General features: G+C 38.0%; 1 protein-coding gene across 9 annotated transcripts in view; it reads right to left on the reverse strand.

Moving 5' to 3' along the window:
• The window catches only part of LOC119728435 (otoferlin-like), a 90,375-nt gene that overhangs the window by 3,981 nt on the left and 70,977 nt on the right, over positions 1-15,417 (reverse strand). For 7 of the 9 annotated variants that reach the window (XM_038200674.1, XM_038200673.1, XM_038200672.1 and 4 more), the window contains 4 exons: positions 14,612-14,853; positions 13,472-13,650; positions 12,109-12,209; positions 1,136-2,398 (listed from right to left, as the gene is read on the reverse strand). In XM_038200674.1, the coding sequence (XP_038056602.1) occupies positions 2,218-2,398; positions 12,109-12,209; positions 13,472-13,650; positions 14,612-14,853 (703 nt within the window). In that variant the 3' untranslated portion in view covers positions 1,136-2,217. Of the gene's footprint in view, positions 1-1,135; positions 2,399-8,080; positions 8,899-12,108; positions 12,210-13,471; positions 13,651-14,611; positions 14,854-15,417 lie in introns of those variants that run through there. The other 2 variants (XM_038200668.1, XM_038200667.1) reach the window with 2 other exon arrangements.

Genomic DNA, 15,417 nt, shown 5'->3' on the forward strand with positions numbered 1-15,417 from the left:
GTCACAAGTCATGACAAGTCAATCACAAGTCAGTCACAAGTCATCACAAGTCAATCACAATTCATTTACTGGATGCCACAATATAATGTCATTCATTTTTCCAGTCCGTCGTTTTAACTGCACTTTTCAGCATGGAAAACAAATTAGCTTCATATTTTGTTAATCCACCAAATAACCATAAACAAAAGTATTACATCTTCACTTAAAAGGCAACATTCATTCATTCAATGCAAGTACTGTTAATTAGCTGCTCCCCTGCAAAACCTGCTGAAGAAGGGAACAAAAATGTTATCTGGTTAAAATCGTAAGCAGTTAGTTGCCACTGCTACCTTGCAAAAATAATTGTTAGAGCTGCAACTTGAGGAAATTAATGGTTAAGACAATTAATTGGGAGCATTCACTAAACAGGTCATTCTTACTATGATGCCTCCCAGGAATTCTTTTGTTCGGAAGAAGTGAGTACCTCTTCAAAATAAAGTAATTATTTCTTAAAGTTGAGAGATCAGGTTCCATTTGACCATCTTTGGGTGGTTAAATCTGATCAAGTTGCCAAGCGAGTTTGTATTTATAACCTTTTCTTCTGTTATGTAGAACTCATTGTTCATGTGAAATACCAGATTCGACAACCATGGAATGTTTCATGCAATAGTCACATCAATGTAGTTGGCCAACTGAACAGTTTTAAATTCTACTTTCATGTCTTTAAAACTTATCCTCATGTTGGTGCATAATAATTTATCAACTTTACTTGTGAGTGACCAACATGCTCAGTGGCAAAGTATACTTGTCACATTGAAAACTGAAGGGGAAAAAAAAAAGCAGTTTCTTGAAAATTCACGGTCTACCTAAGAAAGGAAGTGACCATACTATGAGTTGAAATTTCGATCACTATATCAAAAATAGATATCTAAGAAATGGAAGACTTTTGCTGAAATTTAGTCAGATGTTCTTACATGTCCACCATTGGAAGGGCTATTTACATGAAAAAAAATAATGTTACAGAATTCAATTACAAAATATTCAATTATGTGTGCATTTTTCCCGTTAATCATCAGTTATTTACCAAAATATATACAGAGTACGTTGCCTTTCAATCTAGTAAGTATATCAAATTACTCAATGCCCAACGTTATCATTTCAAATATTAGATGTGTTCGATTTAATTTCAGGTATGATTGAAATGTTAATACTATTTACTCTATTACTGTTATACATGTATTTACTACAAAATAAGCAAAATTATGTTATACAATGCAAGTATACTACAAAATGTCTATAATTCTCGAAATGGATCGAAGCGAAACTGTTTGCTTATTCTGTTTGACACTAGAATTTAAAAGTTTCTATCAGCATTACCATTTATTTAACTTTTGTGAGAACATTTCAAACACGTTTCTTTCTTGTGCACTCACTATGAGTATGATTCACCCATATTGCAATTAATACTGTATCTTTAGTAATCAAAACAATTTAAACAAAACAACTGTTACGTTTACTCCAAAAACAAAAAGAAAAGAATAAACAAAAAGAAGACATGAATATGACAATCTGTCCTTTGTTAGATTGCTGGACAGAAGAAATACGAGTCTGAAGAATAACGGCAAATAAGCGTGCAATTTGCAGTGAACACAATTTCAAATTCACAGCACAAGTACTTTCTGTGATGTCAAATTCTCATTTGTGTTCGCTTTTATGCAACAAATAACGAACAAGCCTTCAGTAGCAACTTACTTTAGTTCATGACTTCTCCTCTCTTCTAGGGTTTGTGCCTTTTATAAACAAATCCTCACTACCTTGATTAAGCAATTCTCTGCAACAGCCTTACTTAAAAGGTAATGAACACCATTTGCAATAATAAAATGCATTTTCGCTGATTCAACAATCGAGAATGCAATAAATCTGAGGCAACTTATTAAAAAACTAACCCGTCGAAATTTCAGCTCAGAAAACTCTGAAAATGCATCTTCATTTTTCTCAACTCAAGGCACAGTTTTCTGTTGAAAGCGCGATGGTATAGTCCCAACAATCACAAGGAAATGATAATTCCTCTTTTTTGAAAAAAATGACAGCACACTAGGTGCACTGATTTCACAGATGCTTGATCCAATAGTTAACTTACTATCAAGTAGGATATTTCATGATATTTCGACAGTTTCATTTTTTAATGTTTGCAAATGGCGTTCAATACCTTCAAGACTGAATTGGCATGAGAATTGCTTAGGCTCCTATGATCTTCTTGACGACGTATCCCGGCGAAGCGTAAATGAAGAGCCCGATAAACGCCACAATGAGGGTAACGAAGAAGAGTTTGATCAAGATCCACTTGAGACGGTTGCAGATCATGTACTTGAGGGCGTTCAGGGGGTTAAAGAACCAGATGAAGGAGGTATCGGGACGGCTACAGTGGAAGAAATGATGAGGAAGACACAGAGATGATATGAAGATGAAAAACAATGACATACAACAAAAGATTGAACATGTGTGATTTCAGGGCCAAACAACGGTAGATTTGACAAAGTACAATGGTAACACACTGTGTGATAACTGATTCTTTGTTCAAACATATTAGTATTGTTAGTACAACTATATTTTACACATAGTAGTAAATTAAGTTGTAATGATGTATTTTATTTAAACAGCATTAAGTGGAGTTAGTACATCATGCATATTATTATTTAAACAGTTAGACAAGTTAAACAGACAAGTTAATATTAGTCTTTTCACCGGACAGGGCTAAAATGCCCTTGCACTACTAATGCTTCCTAAACAGAATGTTCAATACCTCCAAACACATTCTCGTACATACTTCAATTTGAGTTACATTCTTTGATTAAGTTGGTATTTTTCTTTTGGTTGTTAGTGTTGCACACTGATCTATGATCATAAGCCTGGCGTAAACCGTTCCGATGTTACCGGTTCACTGGATCACCGGTGACCCCATCACCGGCATGTGTTTTCACCATTGCAGTTAGACCACAACGTTTCTCGCACACATGCCTGATTCCGTCCCATGCTTAGTCACATGACGATCAGTCACATGATGACCATAGTCACATGACGACAAAATGACAGCCGTCAGTATTAAATCATTTGACTTCCTTTGTGAATCTGATTGCTGAACATAAATATCGCGTCCTGTGAACCGGGAATGCTGCCTCATCTTTGAGCTGACATCAGATCCGGTAAAATCGGATGCTAAAAAAATCCAACATGTTTGATTTCGATGGTTGTCTGGTGTACGTACGGTCAGATCGGTCCAAATTCTCAGCGCATCCCTCTGTATAATGGCCCGATGATCCTGTGAACTGGTAATATCGAAAAGGTGTGCGCCGGGCTTTATATGTTTGGCACACTATTAATTAGTGGAATTAGTAAACCTTATTATAACCCAACCTTCCAAAATCCTGCAAAATCCACAAGGTTTTAGAGAGTGTGGCAGAATTTTCGGGCCAAGGAGGAACCAGCCACTTGGACTTTAATGCACTTATTGTACTTCTATTCAAATGCAAAGGACGTGTCATGGGTTCCTGCTTAGTGGTGGATGTTGGAGTTTTGAGGAAGGCCCCTAGCAATAAAATTAAGTTAGAGTGTTGTAGTTGAGACCTCTCTCAGACCTTTCAAGACCTGTTATCAATTATTGAACTTTTCAGAGACAAGAATGTAAAAGCCTATAAAAGTGCTCCCTTACTTTTCCATGTGTTTCTGCCTGATTAACACAGCTGCCCACCACTTATAGCCAATAGATTGTAATTACTTGATGAAGAGCTACGGATATTTGAGTTGGCATTCATTGCGAGGTAAACTTTGTTGTTGATTTTTCAGAGACATCTCAGCTAGACCTTTCTAAGACTTGGTCAAGACTTTTAGAACAAGTGCCCCAATGTAATGGTCATTTGAAATTATACGTACTTAAATATTAAAAGCAAAAAAAAATAAAAGAGGGTAAATATTAATATATGGATATCCAAAGTGATATGAATATTGAAGTCAAAGCAAAAAAAAAAATTTGTTCATTTCAGCGGGACTCAATCAGATCTGATGTCCAGTTTTTGAGCATTTGTGTGAGGTCTCAGAAAAGGTCTCAACTACATCACAGATTAGTCCAAGGTAGAGTTGAGCCTAAGCTCCCATGATCTTCTTGACGGTGTAACCAGGAGCAGCGTAGATGAAGAGCACGATCAGCGCTACGAGGAGGGAGACTATGAGGAGTTTGATGAGAAGCCACTTGAGACGTGTACAGATCACGTAGCGGATGGACTTCCAAGGACTCAGGAACCAGATGAAGGAGGTGTCTGGACGACTGTTAGGGGAAATGGTTGGTGAGGGGTGGGGAGAAACGAAACAGGGAGATACAAGCAGAGACAGACAGACACAGAAATACAGTCATAGAGATGGGTGTTTCATGAGGAGGGGTGGGAAGTTAAAGGATACAAACCAAAAGGCAATGTAGAGACAGACAGACACAGATACAGTCAGAGATGGGTTGATGATAAGGGTGGGGTAAGGAGACAAGACACAGTGACACAACCACAGACAGACAGATAAAGACACACAGTCATAGAGATCAGAATGGTTGGGAACCAAACAAATAAAGTAGACAAAACAGCACATACACAGACCAACATAGACGGACAGTTATAAAAAAAAACAGTCAGAGAGATGAGAATTGTCGGCGGAACAAACAAACAAACAAACAAACAAACAAAAGATACATCACATTCGACCATTGGACAGACAAGTGAAATAAGACAGACAAACATGCAGAGAGGCAATACGTGACATAAAGACAAACCAACAAATAATGACAGATAACATGAAAGAAATTACATCAAGGAGGATATCAATTACAAGGTATCATCAGGAAAAAGATTAGAAAAGTACAAAGGGAAGATTAGTGGTGTAAGTAATTGGTGAGATGAAGGGAAACCAAAACAAAAATGGAAATTAGTCCACGGCAAAACCAACGATTGGCAAATCAATAAACCAAAGTTATAAGACTATTCCAGTGCAAAATTGTTCATGCCAATGGTTAATGGGAAAACACAGGTTATTAATAGTTTGAAGAAAAAAGGACAAGATAGAAAAGGGTGTGAAAAGGAAAGGTAATGAAGGATTGCAAAAAAGTTTGAAAATCAATGTTTTTTTAAGGGGGACAGGAAGTGGAACCAGGTTTCTGGTAAATCAGACTGAATACGTTTTTGCACAAAGTGATAACTGGAATAGTCTTTCTGATTAGTCAGTGCATATTAGTAACCGGTTGATTAATGTTGATGGAGTATTAGTGATTAATGTTAAATACTTGATTAATGTTAAACACTGCATTAACATCAATCAGAAATCACACAACAAAAACTGGATTATTAAATTTAAATTTGTTGCAATGCCAAAAAAAGTACTTTTTGGGAGCATGTGTTGGAAACTCTGGTTTTCAAGGGATCATACCCAAAATGAAAACTGTAAGATCAGGGATGGCTTTTAGCCATGTGTACCATTCATTGATTCTTGTCCATTTGCAGGATTCTTTACTGCAATTGCTTCTCATTTTTTCTACTCCATTGTCTTATGCAACATAATTCCATTTTTCGTTATTCTTTTCTATGATCACAATTCACACTTCTGATGAAAATCTGAAGTACATAAAATAATATCATTGCTATAACAGTGAAATGGCATTGATATATCATGACTATATGAGTGAGTTAAACATGATCAACAAATAAAAAGACAACAAATATGATGAACAATCTGAAAGAAAAGGAAACTCCACAGCAAAAATGAAATGAAAATCATACACACAATACTCATGTCCATATAACCATGCACACTGACAAATGCAACACAGTGAAACATGAGAAAAAGAGAAACAATTTTATTAAAATGTCATGAAATGTGAAAGAAAACATCTGGAAAGATTGTGCTGTCAAGTGAAGAAATATACGTAAGGAACATTCATGAAAAAGAAAAATATAGGATACAACTATCATGCCTCAACTCATGCAGTATGAAATGGTGCTATATGATGTACAAGCACTCAAAGTCTGATGAAGTACCATTCAATAACTACTCTAACTGTAATAAAGTACCATGTCGTAGGTGATTGTTCATGCACATTATACAGTTTATTTCTTTTCAAATCTTTGGAAAGACGCTACACGTACAATATTAATTTACAAGTTGATCATTAATGGCTAAATTGCACTATTGCATAATTGCTATATAAATCTATAAAACGAGTACTACGAAGGATTTAGGCTGATATAATGTACAAATAAACTTAACTCAATTGATATTTACACAAATCCAAATTGCACATTTTTTTTCCCAGACAAAAATCATATATGAAAAAGCAACGAAAGCTGGATCACTTTGGTGTGCTTTCACGTGTTAAGAATATTGTGTTTTTTTCTCTGTGAGGGATCATCTTTGAATAAAACCAGTCCATTTGGCATGGACTATTTGACTTTCAGGAGTGGTGAGTACAAATAGGTACCTAGCAGCCGGGTAATAGATATATCTATCCCATGCTTCGTCCCTGAAACAAACATGACTATATAATAGGTCAGTACTAACTATATTCTTCTTCTTGCCAGAACGTGCTGTAAGACAATGAACACATACCTACCTTGAAATTCAAACTGCTGTACTTACATTTTTTTCAAATGATATGGAACCGATGAAGAAAGTTTGTTCTACTTTCTTTGTCTTTTAAGAATTTGTTTAAAAAGTGTAAACCAAAAAGGTCCAACCATTTTGCAAAAATGGAGAGTTTTTAAATTATATTAATTTCCAAAACATATGATATAGAATGAATATACTTTTCATAGACATTATTACATGTATGTTCCCAATTTATCTTAACTTAATGATTTTTTTTTACAAATGCATTTCTATCAACTTTTATGTAAGAAATTAAAAGCATTAATATGTATTGGTTTATTTATTTGATTATAGTATATTTATTCTGTATTTACAAATAACACTACCTATACAATTAAAATAGACTGTGAAAAAAATGTGTATGGAAGACTTAGATTTAACTATGGATAAACAGCGCATTACTATTTCACCGACCAACTGTGTTGCATATTTAAAATCTTTTCTACTTATTGTTGCAAAGTTGTTAAAAGTATTAGTAATGGTTAGTTGCAGTGGAAGAACATGGTGTTGACTGAGTAAGCCATTTGCGAGTTAAAATCTGGAACGCTGACTTAATCCAATGCTTTGCGCGTTTTAACTTTGCATTCTCTCGACCAAAGAGACCTGTTACTATATAACGTGATTCGGGGCAAGCCTTATGCTAGCAACCCCCAGCTCCGGCACGGTCTGGTGTCTTTGTTTTGTTAGTTTGTGTCATTCTCACCCATTGTGGACAATGTATTGGTGCTGAGCGTCTCTTACCTAACTATGCAAGAGCTTGCCCCGAATCATGTGATTAGCAACAATGTCTTTGGTCTGGATAATTCAAATTTAAGATGTGCCAAGCATTCTGAGCAAGTCAGTGTACCAAATGTTTTTCAAATGTAAATACCAAAGGGTATAGGTTACTCGCAAATGGCTTATTGGCTGATGCCACTTTATCAAAGCAAAGAGGGAACATTTGCATACTTACAATCACCTAAAAGTACAATAAATATGGCTAGCAGAAATTTTTGCGAATGTTGCATAGCAGAATTCTTAAAGATCTACATTGAATATCTTACAATTAAAGAATCTCTGGCCACTGGTACAAGTGTCTAAGAAATCCTTTATAGGAAAGTTATAAAGGAGATTGATGTTGTGTCAATCATCTTCTTCATTTGAATTAGGGCAGGTTCTAACCGTGTGCAAACGCGAATGCAAAACATAAACCACAAAATTCACATGTAATTTTTAAGTTGAAGACAGAAATTGACTGGAGAGGGGTTTGAACCTGTGACCTCCGGATTACCGTTCCGGTGCTCTACCCACTGAGCTATCTAGTACTACGTTGGTGGTTCCCCATTTTATCAATGTCTTTGTTCAAGGGGCGCTGGTCAGAAGCCATAAACCCATTATGCCATGTAGCCAGGGATCACGCCCAAAGTCACGATGTTAGCAACATTAGCAAAGCTGCAAACCTGGGAAATAGCAAACGGGGATCACTCAGAGAGCATATGGCTTTTTATTACACATCTTTAAACAAACCAAAAAGGAAAACCGACTAGGTTGAAATGTGTCCAAATGTTGCAAACTTGCAGTGTGAATACTGGGGCGAGTTCGCGCAACAATTATTGTTAACCAAAGTTTGACCAAGTTAGCCCGAACTCTGTCTAGTCGATGATGGTTGGACTACGTTAGTCGACTATTTGGAACCAGCCTACTGGGCCTGGTCGCATCGCTGGTTATCAATAGCCTCGCTTCATTACTTAAGTGCAGAGGGAACCATTGACAAGAGATTAAACGTAGCGAGTTGTACTACCCGCAGGTGGGCCTCTGAGATATCTTCCGATTCATTCAACAGGTAAAAAAAACGTAAACAATCCAAACATACTCGTGACCGCCATATGTTGACAATGGTTTGACTAGAGTCGTCCGCACTTTACCGTAACAGCGCATGCGCAATGTTTGATGCCAACTAACCATTGGTTGACTAATGGTTGCAGCGCAAACTTGCCACTGGCTGATGTCACAAATTGTCATTGGCACTAAGTTTGAACCGGCCCTAAACAGATAACGGAAGATAGCATATCCGATCAACTCTACACCCCAAAGACTTTCTTGACGGTGAACTGCGGCACGTTATAGAAGAACAGAATGAGGAAGATGATAAACAGAACCACCATCAGGATTTTGAGTATGGTCCACTTGAAGCGGGTCCAGATTATATATCGGAGTGCCTTCAGGGGGTTCAGGAACCAGACATAGGAGGTGTCGGGTCGGCTGGTTGGAGAAGGAAAAGGGGAGGAAGGGTAGGATTGAAGGATTAGCTGGTAAGCGTTAGTGTTAATGAAAAAGGTAAATCAGACAGTTAAAGGATTAACCAGGTAATAAGCGGATAATAACTTGGTTTAAGGTAAGGCCAAGTGAAAAATAACCAGTTTCTCATCACTGCCTGCCTCCTTTTTTATCCCTTTTTAAAAAAAATCATATCTTTGCAATATTTTTTGTCTCAGCTTTATGTGTTTTCAGCAAAATCTGCTAGAAAGGGCGACAGCTCCTTTGGACACAAAATTAGTAAAAGGGTCCAGAAAATCTGCCATCTTGAAAAAAAAAAATAACCAAACAAACAAACACTGCCTCCTCAATTTTGTCCCAAAAGCCCAAAGAGAAACTAGTTATTTCTAGACTTGGCCTAATAAAGGGTTAAGCATTAAAGTTGCCTGTTTCTTTAATTAGAACAAGGCCTTAAAAGTAACTGCGTAGAAGATTTGTGAGTTAAGCAAAAATTGGCTGAGAATCATTCAAGCAATGCTGCATTGCCATTTCATAAATTAATTTCATCTGGTAAGCAAATTTGACTTTTATCAATGTTGCTCAAAATCAAATTGACTAGTAGGTTCACAACATCCCGACAAGTGCACCCACAAGGCACCCACTTGTATGCCAAACTATTCATAGCTTGAGCCCATTGGTACCCAATGCATGCCCATCCTCCAGGCACCAAGTTGGCATGAAAAGACAGCAATGCATATCAATGACACCCATGAGCTCACCCACCCAGCACCCATTAGGCACCCACTTGTATATGTATGCTATGCATAGATTTAGCCCATTGGTACCCAATGCACGCCCATCCTTCAGGCACCCATCACAACCTTGACATGCAAAGACAGCAATGCTTATCAATGACACCCATCTATGAGCTCACCCGCCCAGCACCCATTAGGCACCCACTTATATATGTATGCTATGCACAGCTTGAGCCCATTGGTACCCAGTGATAACCCAACACCCACCTGATCCAAACCATGCAACCCACCACCACTCATGCATTGAAGAGTTTCTTGACGGTGTACCCAGGCACCGAATAGATGAACAGCACTAGGAGGGCTATCACGCAGGCTAGAACGAAGAGCTTGATGAAGAGGTGACGATAGTGGTGCCACAGGGCGTACTTGATAGCCTTGAAGGGGTGCATTAACCACAGGAAGGAGGAATCTGGGCGCCTGTTTTTTTATGGTCATGGGCGTGGTGGGTGTAATGCCCAATTCAACGGTTGATATGGGCGTTCAGGCATTTTAACATGTGTTGTAAATGGCGCACAAAACAAGTGAGTTTCGTGATTTAATATGCGATTTATGAGGTACGGGGTACCATTGCATTATGGGAATGGCACAGTGCATTTTTTTAAAATAGGGATGTCGGTATGGGGGAGTTTTTGAGAGGGGATTGGTATAAGAGAGTGATAAATGTGAAAGGGGGGGGAGGGAGGATGGAATTAATTTTCGAAATGGGCAAGATGGTTGTGTACGTTGATTTCATTAGTTGAAAAGGGGGGATATTAAATGGTTAAAAAAGGAGAATATTTGGTTGAAAGAGGGTGAGATTGAGTGAAGTGTGCCAGTGGGTTTTGGGATAAGGATGGAATTTAGTGGGGTAAGTAAAAGAATATTGCCCAGAATGGCAAAAAAGTGATATGACCATTTGGAATGTTAATTTTGTATTTCAGTGAGTAGTTTTTGTGATAAAAAAACCAAGAAGTCAAGTTGAACAAATTGAGACAATGACAAGCAACAGAAGGCAAATTTGTGAATAAAATTATCACAATGCACATTAAACAAGGAGTAGTATCATTTTGAGTACAACCCATGCAACACAGTAGTCATTCCAAGCAAGTGCACGTATTGATACCATTTTCAGACACAAAATCATTTGCAAATTTCACCAAATTGTTTTTAAATTATTTGTTGGATTTATATTCATTTGTTTAACACAGTAGAGGATCGTAATAATTTTGCATGTTTTTAAAATAAATCGTACATTTAATTGTGATTTTAACAAAATGAGACATATACATGTATGTTATGACATGTATGCAATTTATACAAAAATTATGACAAATATCATAATTTTCGCATAAAAAATGACGGGCGATGTGAATGAACAAGGAGAAGAAAAAAAACGACACAGATTTGTGAATGTCTCATAGTTGTTTTCTTCTTTTTATAAAGACTTTTGTTTTTCCTGAAGTAATAGGACTGAAAATTACTGAATTACTGGAGAAAATATGAAATTATATAAAAATAGTGATCAACGCTTAAAGGTAGAATGGACCATTTGTCACTTGTGGATTTCTTTTGTTTGAAGCAACAAAAGTGCTCAAAATGTAAAGACGGGTGCTTAACAAACTTGATAAAGTTTTAGAGAATGCTGTATATTTCAAATAACACAATATTCTGGATCTCTATTTTAGTTCAAGTTGCCGAGTCATATTTTGAATTGCGCCCTCTCGTGACATAATCCCAAAATCAGCATTCGGGACATGATTCTCATTCAGCCGATTGCAGCTACGCAATGACACGCACTGAACCAACGAATAAATAGCAACAGCAACTGCGCAATGCTTGCACCCATTCACATATTCGCTTAATTACAAACCGTCTTCGAAAGCAAATTTCCAAAGATGTGTCACTTGACACATCTTTGGAAATGACCTGTTATTGATTTCTTTAAATGACAGCATGCCAGAAGGAATAATTTTACAGGGAGTTATTTAGTGTCATTACTATCTTTAAACAAAGTAAGCTTTTCCACAATAATTTAGTCACTTTTTGGAGAGCTGCAAATGGTCAACCCTACCTTTAATTTCAGCTCTGCAGATGTACATACAAATTCTTCTTTACAAAAATCCAGATTGTAATTCCTACAAATTTGCGTAAAAAAACATAAAAAATAATGCACGGCTGCTGATGCGTCATCACTTCTTGTTGTGCTCCGTGCCGAAAGTTGTCACTAACCTGTAAAAGTCACCTGTATGTAAAATCTTACCTGCTCAAAAGCATGCAAGTGTCTGCGTTATCCCGCCAAGTTCTTCATTTTCTTTCAAGGTGGTTCTATCACTGTCCATTTCCTGTTGTCCAGCTGTAATCTGATACCTATCAGAGTTTGCATTGATATTAATAAAAGACAAATAAATTCAATTGTACATACTTTGGTTTCTCCAGAGGGTCGGGCTCATCGCGGGCGTAGCCGGCTGGGTTCTTCTCGGCTTCTTCTTCAGTCAGCAGCGTGATCTCTGCCTCTACCTTACCCTGGGAAATTGATCAAATGGATTATGACGTGTTTTGTCAAATCAAAAAGCTTCTGGACAAAGCTTGAAATGGAGATATGATGGGAAAACGGCGTAGGGTTGAACATTTTTGTAAATTTGTGAGGCATTCTGGCAAAATGAGACAGAACTGGGCAGACATCGAAATGAGGGTTTGCAGGTATAAGGGGGGGGGGGGGGAGAGAATAAAACTCTCCTTACCATACTGTTTGTTGCACTTCAATCGGACATTCTGTTTACAAGTTATGGCCGTTTAAAATTTGCATTTATCCACGTGTCTAAAATAAAATACTGAGAAAAAGGCCTTTTAAATTTGAAGTTCTGTATAGTCATGCAAATGAAAGATGCCTATTGGTTTTCCTTAAAAACACTTTTATTTCACTATTTTTATACTATTTCTTCAAACTATGTGTAGTAGGCACATCAAAGGTTACAAATATCAATAAATCTAAAAATTGAAAAAAAATCACCCCCATTCAGTTTTTAGCATATTTTTCACTGTGGCCTGTGCCACGTTTAGTCTGATTTTGCCAAAACGCCTTACATTTGTGATCCTAAAAAATCTTCAATATAGATAAGTTTCAGATTACAATTTGCATCTGAAGGTCATTTTGTGGACAATTTGCAGAGGTGTATATGTTCAAGACATGTATTTCACCAAAACCTTTCAAAGGGAATTGCTGTTTTCCGAGAATCAGTAATTGAAAATGTGTCATTCTATAAATTTAGGGTCCAAAGTGTGACATATTTCCTGTCCCTGTTACCTTGGTACTTTGTAATTTGCCATTCAAGTATCATTAAGAATGACTTCAAATGATGTTTATTTGTTGGGTAGGTCGTTTGCTATTCGTAATCACTCTTGGAGGATGACTGCATTAACCCTAGTGAGTGATTTACTAGGAACCTTCGTCACTCTTGCAAAAATCCAATCCATGGTAAACTCAACACCCAAACTGTTGGACTCTGATTATGGTGGTACGCCTGACCCAATGTAAAGCATAATCAGTTTACTAGTGCAGTACTCACTCCAACAGATTCCAACAAAACATTTGGATTCTGAAGGGTTTGGGTGGTTATTAAGAATGCATCAGAATTATAAAATCATAGATGTCAGATTTAACAGCGACAGGAAAAAAGTTTTACACATGGAAAGTACAGTAATTTCAATAGAAAGAATGATTCAATGAAGATGATGTGAATCAAAATCTACAAAATCTAAAAAATCAGAATCTTTAGCCAGCCTACCGTCAGTTCTTCCTCCTCCAGTTGTGATTTGGCAATGAATGGCCACCATCCCTTGATGCGTTTCATCTTGAAGATGTTGACCTGGGGTACGGTACCGTCTGTCCTGAGAAGGTCTGGGCTGCACTTCTTGGCCGTCTTGGCACCCCGGGGGAACCGGTTCAGGTTCAACGCCACGGAGCCTAACGGGGAAAAAGAACAAGGTTTATGGACTGTGGGGTGTGTTGGCTAGTGGTTAGGTTTGTGACTCATGATCAGAGGGTCAGGGGTTCGATTCATGCTGCTGGCTACATGTTGTGTTCTTGGGCAAGCCACTTCACCTCAACGTCTCTCTCTTCACCCACGAGTACAAGTTGTTACAAGCAGAAAGTCGTGATTACTGATAAAATGGTTCAGGGTTCGAATCTTGCAACTGGCATTATGTTGTGTCCTTGGGCAAGCCACTTCACCTCAACTTGCCTCTCTCCACCCATGAGTACAAGTTGTTACAAGCAGGAGTTGTGATTCATGATAAAGTGGTTCAGGGTTCGAATCCTGCAACTGGCATTATGTTGTGTCCTTGGGCAAGCCACTTCACCTCAACTTGCTTCTCTCCACCCAGGAGTATAAATGGGTACCAGCAGGAGTTGTGACTCTTGATAACATGGTTCACGGTTCAAATCCAGCAACTGGCATTATGTTTATGTCCTTGGGCAAGCCACTTCACCTCAACTTGCTTCTCTCCATCCAGGAGTATAAATGGGTACCAGTATGAGTTGCGACTCATGATAACATGGTTCACGGTTCAAATCCTGCAACTGGCATTATGTTGTGTCCTTGGGCAAACCACTTTACCTCAACTTGCCTCTCTCCACCCAGGAGTATAAATGAGTACCGGCATTAGCTGGGGAGTAACCATGGGAATACAAACATTGTCAGTCTGCTTGGAATAATGTTGTGCCCTTAGGCAAGTGTCTTTACCCCATTTTCTCTCCCCACCCAGGAGTACATGTATAAATGGGTACCGGCACTAGCTGGGGAGTAATCTGCGATGGACTGGCATCCCGTCCAGGGGGAATAGAAATATTCTTAGTTGTTTCATGCCAAGGAAACCGGACATAAATGCCGGCCTAATGAACCATAATTAAATAGTGACAGACTTACCCAGGAAGTCGTCTGCCGAGAAGTGGTCAGCATCCCACACCTGCATGTTGAGTCTTGGTGGCACTTTATACTCCGTCTCATCCAGGGAGAAGGTGGACTCCTTCTTCCTGATCACCATCTTCTCCTCGGCCGAGAGGTACTCAAACGGGAAGAGGAAACGCCAGTTGAAATTCCCCTCGCCGGTCAGTGAGCGGTAATGGACATCTGTGGATTGGCAGTCCGTCTGATTACCAACCAACCAACTGAAAGATACAAAATGTAGCCCAATTGCACCTGTAATACATTGTATAAACTTGTATTACATTGTATAAACTTGTATTACATTGTATTAAATTGTATCACAATTACACTGTATCACATTGACATTGTATTTACATTAAGTTGGGTAACATATCCAGAGTACATGATTAATGTACTTTCTAATGAAATTTCACTGTCTAATACCATGCCATGGCATGTGAAGTCCATCACAATGCTTGTCACAAGTAATCACAAGTCCAGTCACAGTCCAGTTGCAAGCGAATCATAGTCATAAGTCCAGTCACAAGTAACAAGGGTTTAAATTAAAGGAAGAGTACATCATTTTGTCATTTGTGTATTTTGTTTGTTTGAAGCAAAAAAAGTGCTCAAAAATCTAAAGAAGAGTGCTGAACAACTAACCTGATGAAAATTTAGCTCAGTGAATGCTGTACATTCAAAGAAAAAACAATCTTCTAGGATCTCGGTTTCAATTCAAAAGTTGCCGAGTCATGTTTGAATTGCACCCGCAATCAGCATCCGGGATATGTTCTTATTCAGCCGATTGC

The sequence above is a fragment of the Patiria miniata genome, unplaced genomic scaffold (genome assembly GCF_015706575.1).
Source record: "Patiria miniata isolate m_02_andy unplaced genomic scaffold, ASM1570657v1 HiC_scaffold_20, whole genome shotgun sequence".
Classification (NCBI taxonomy): Eukaryota; Metazoa; Echinodermata; class Asteroidea; order Valvatida; family Asterinidae; genus Patiria; species Patiria miniata.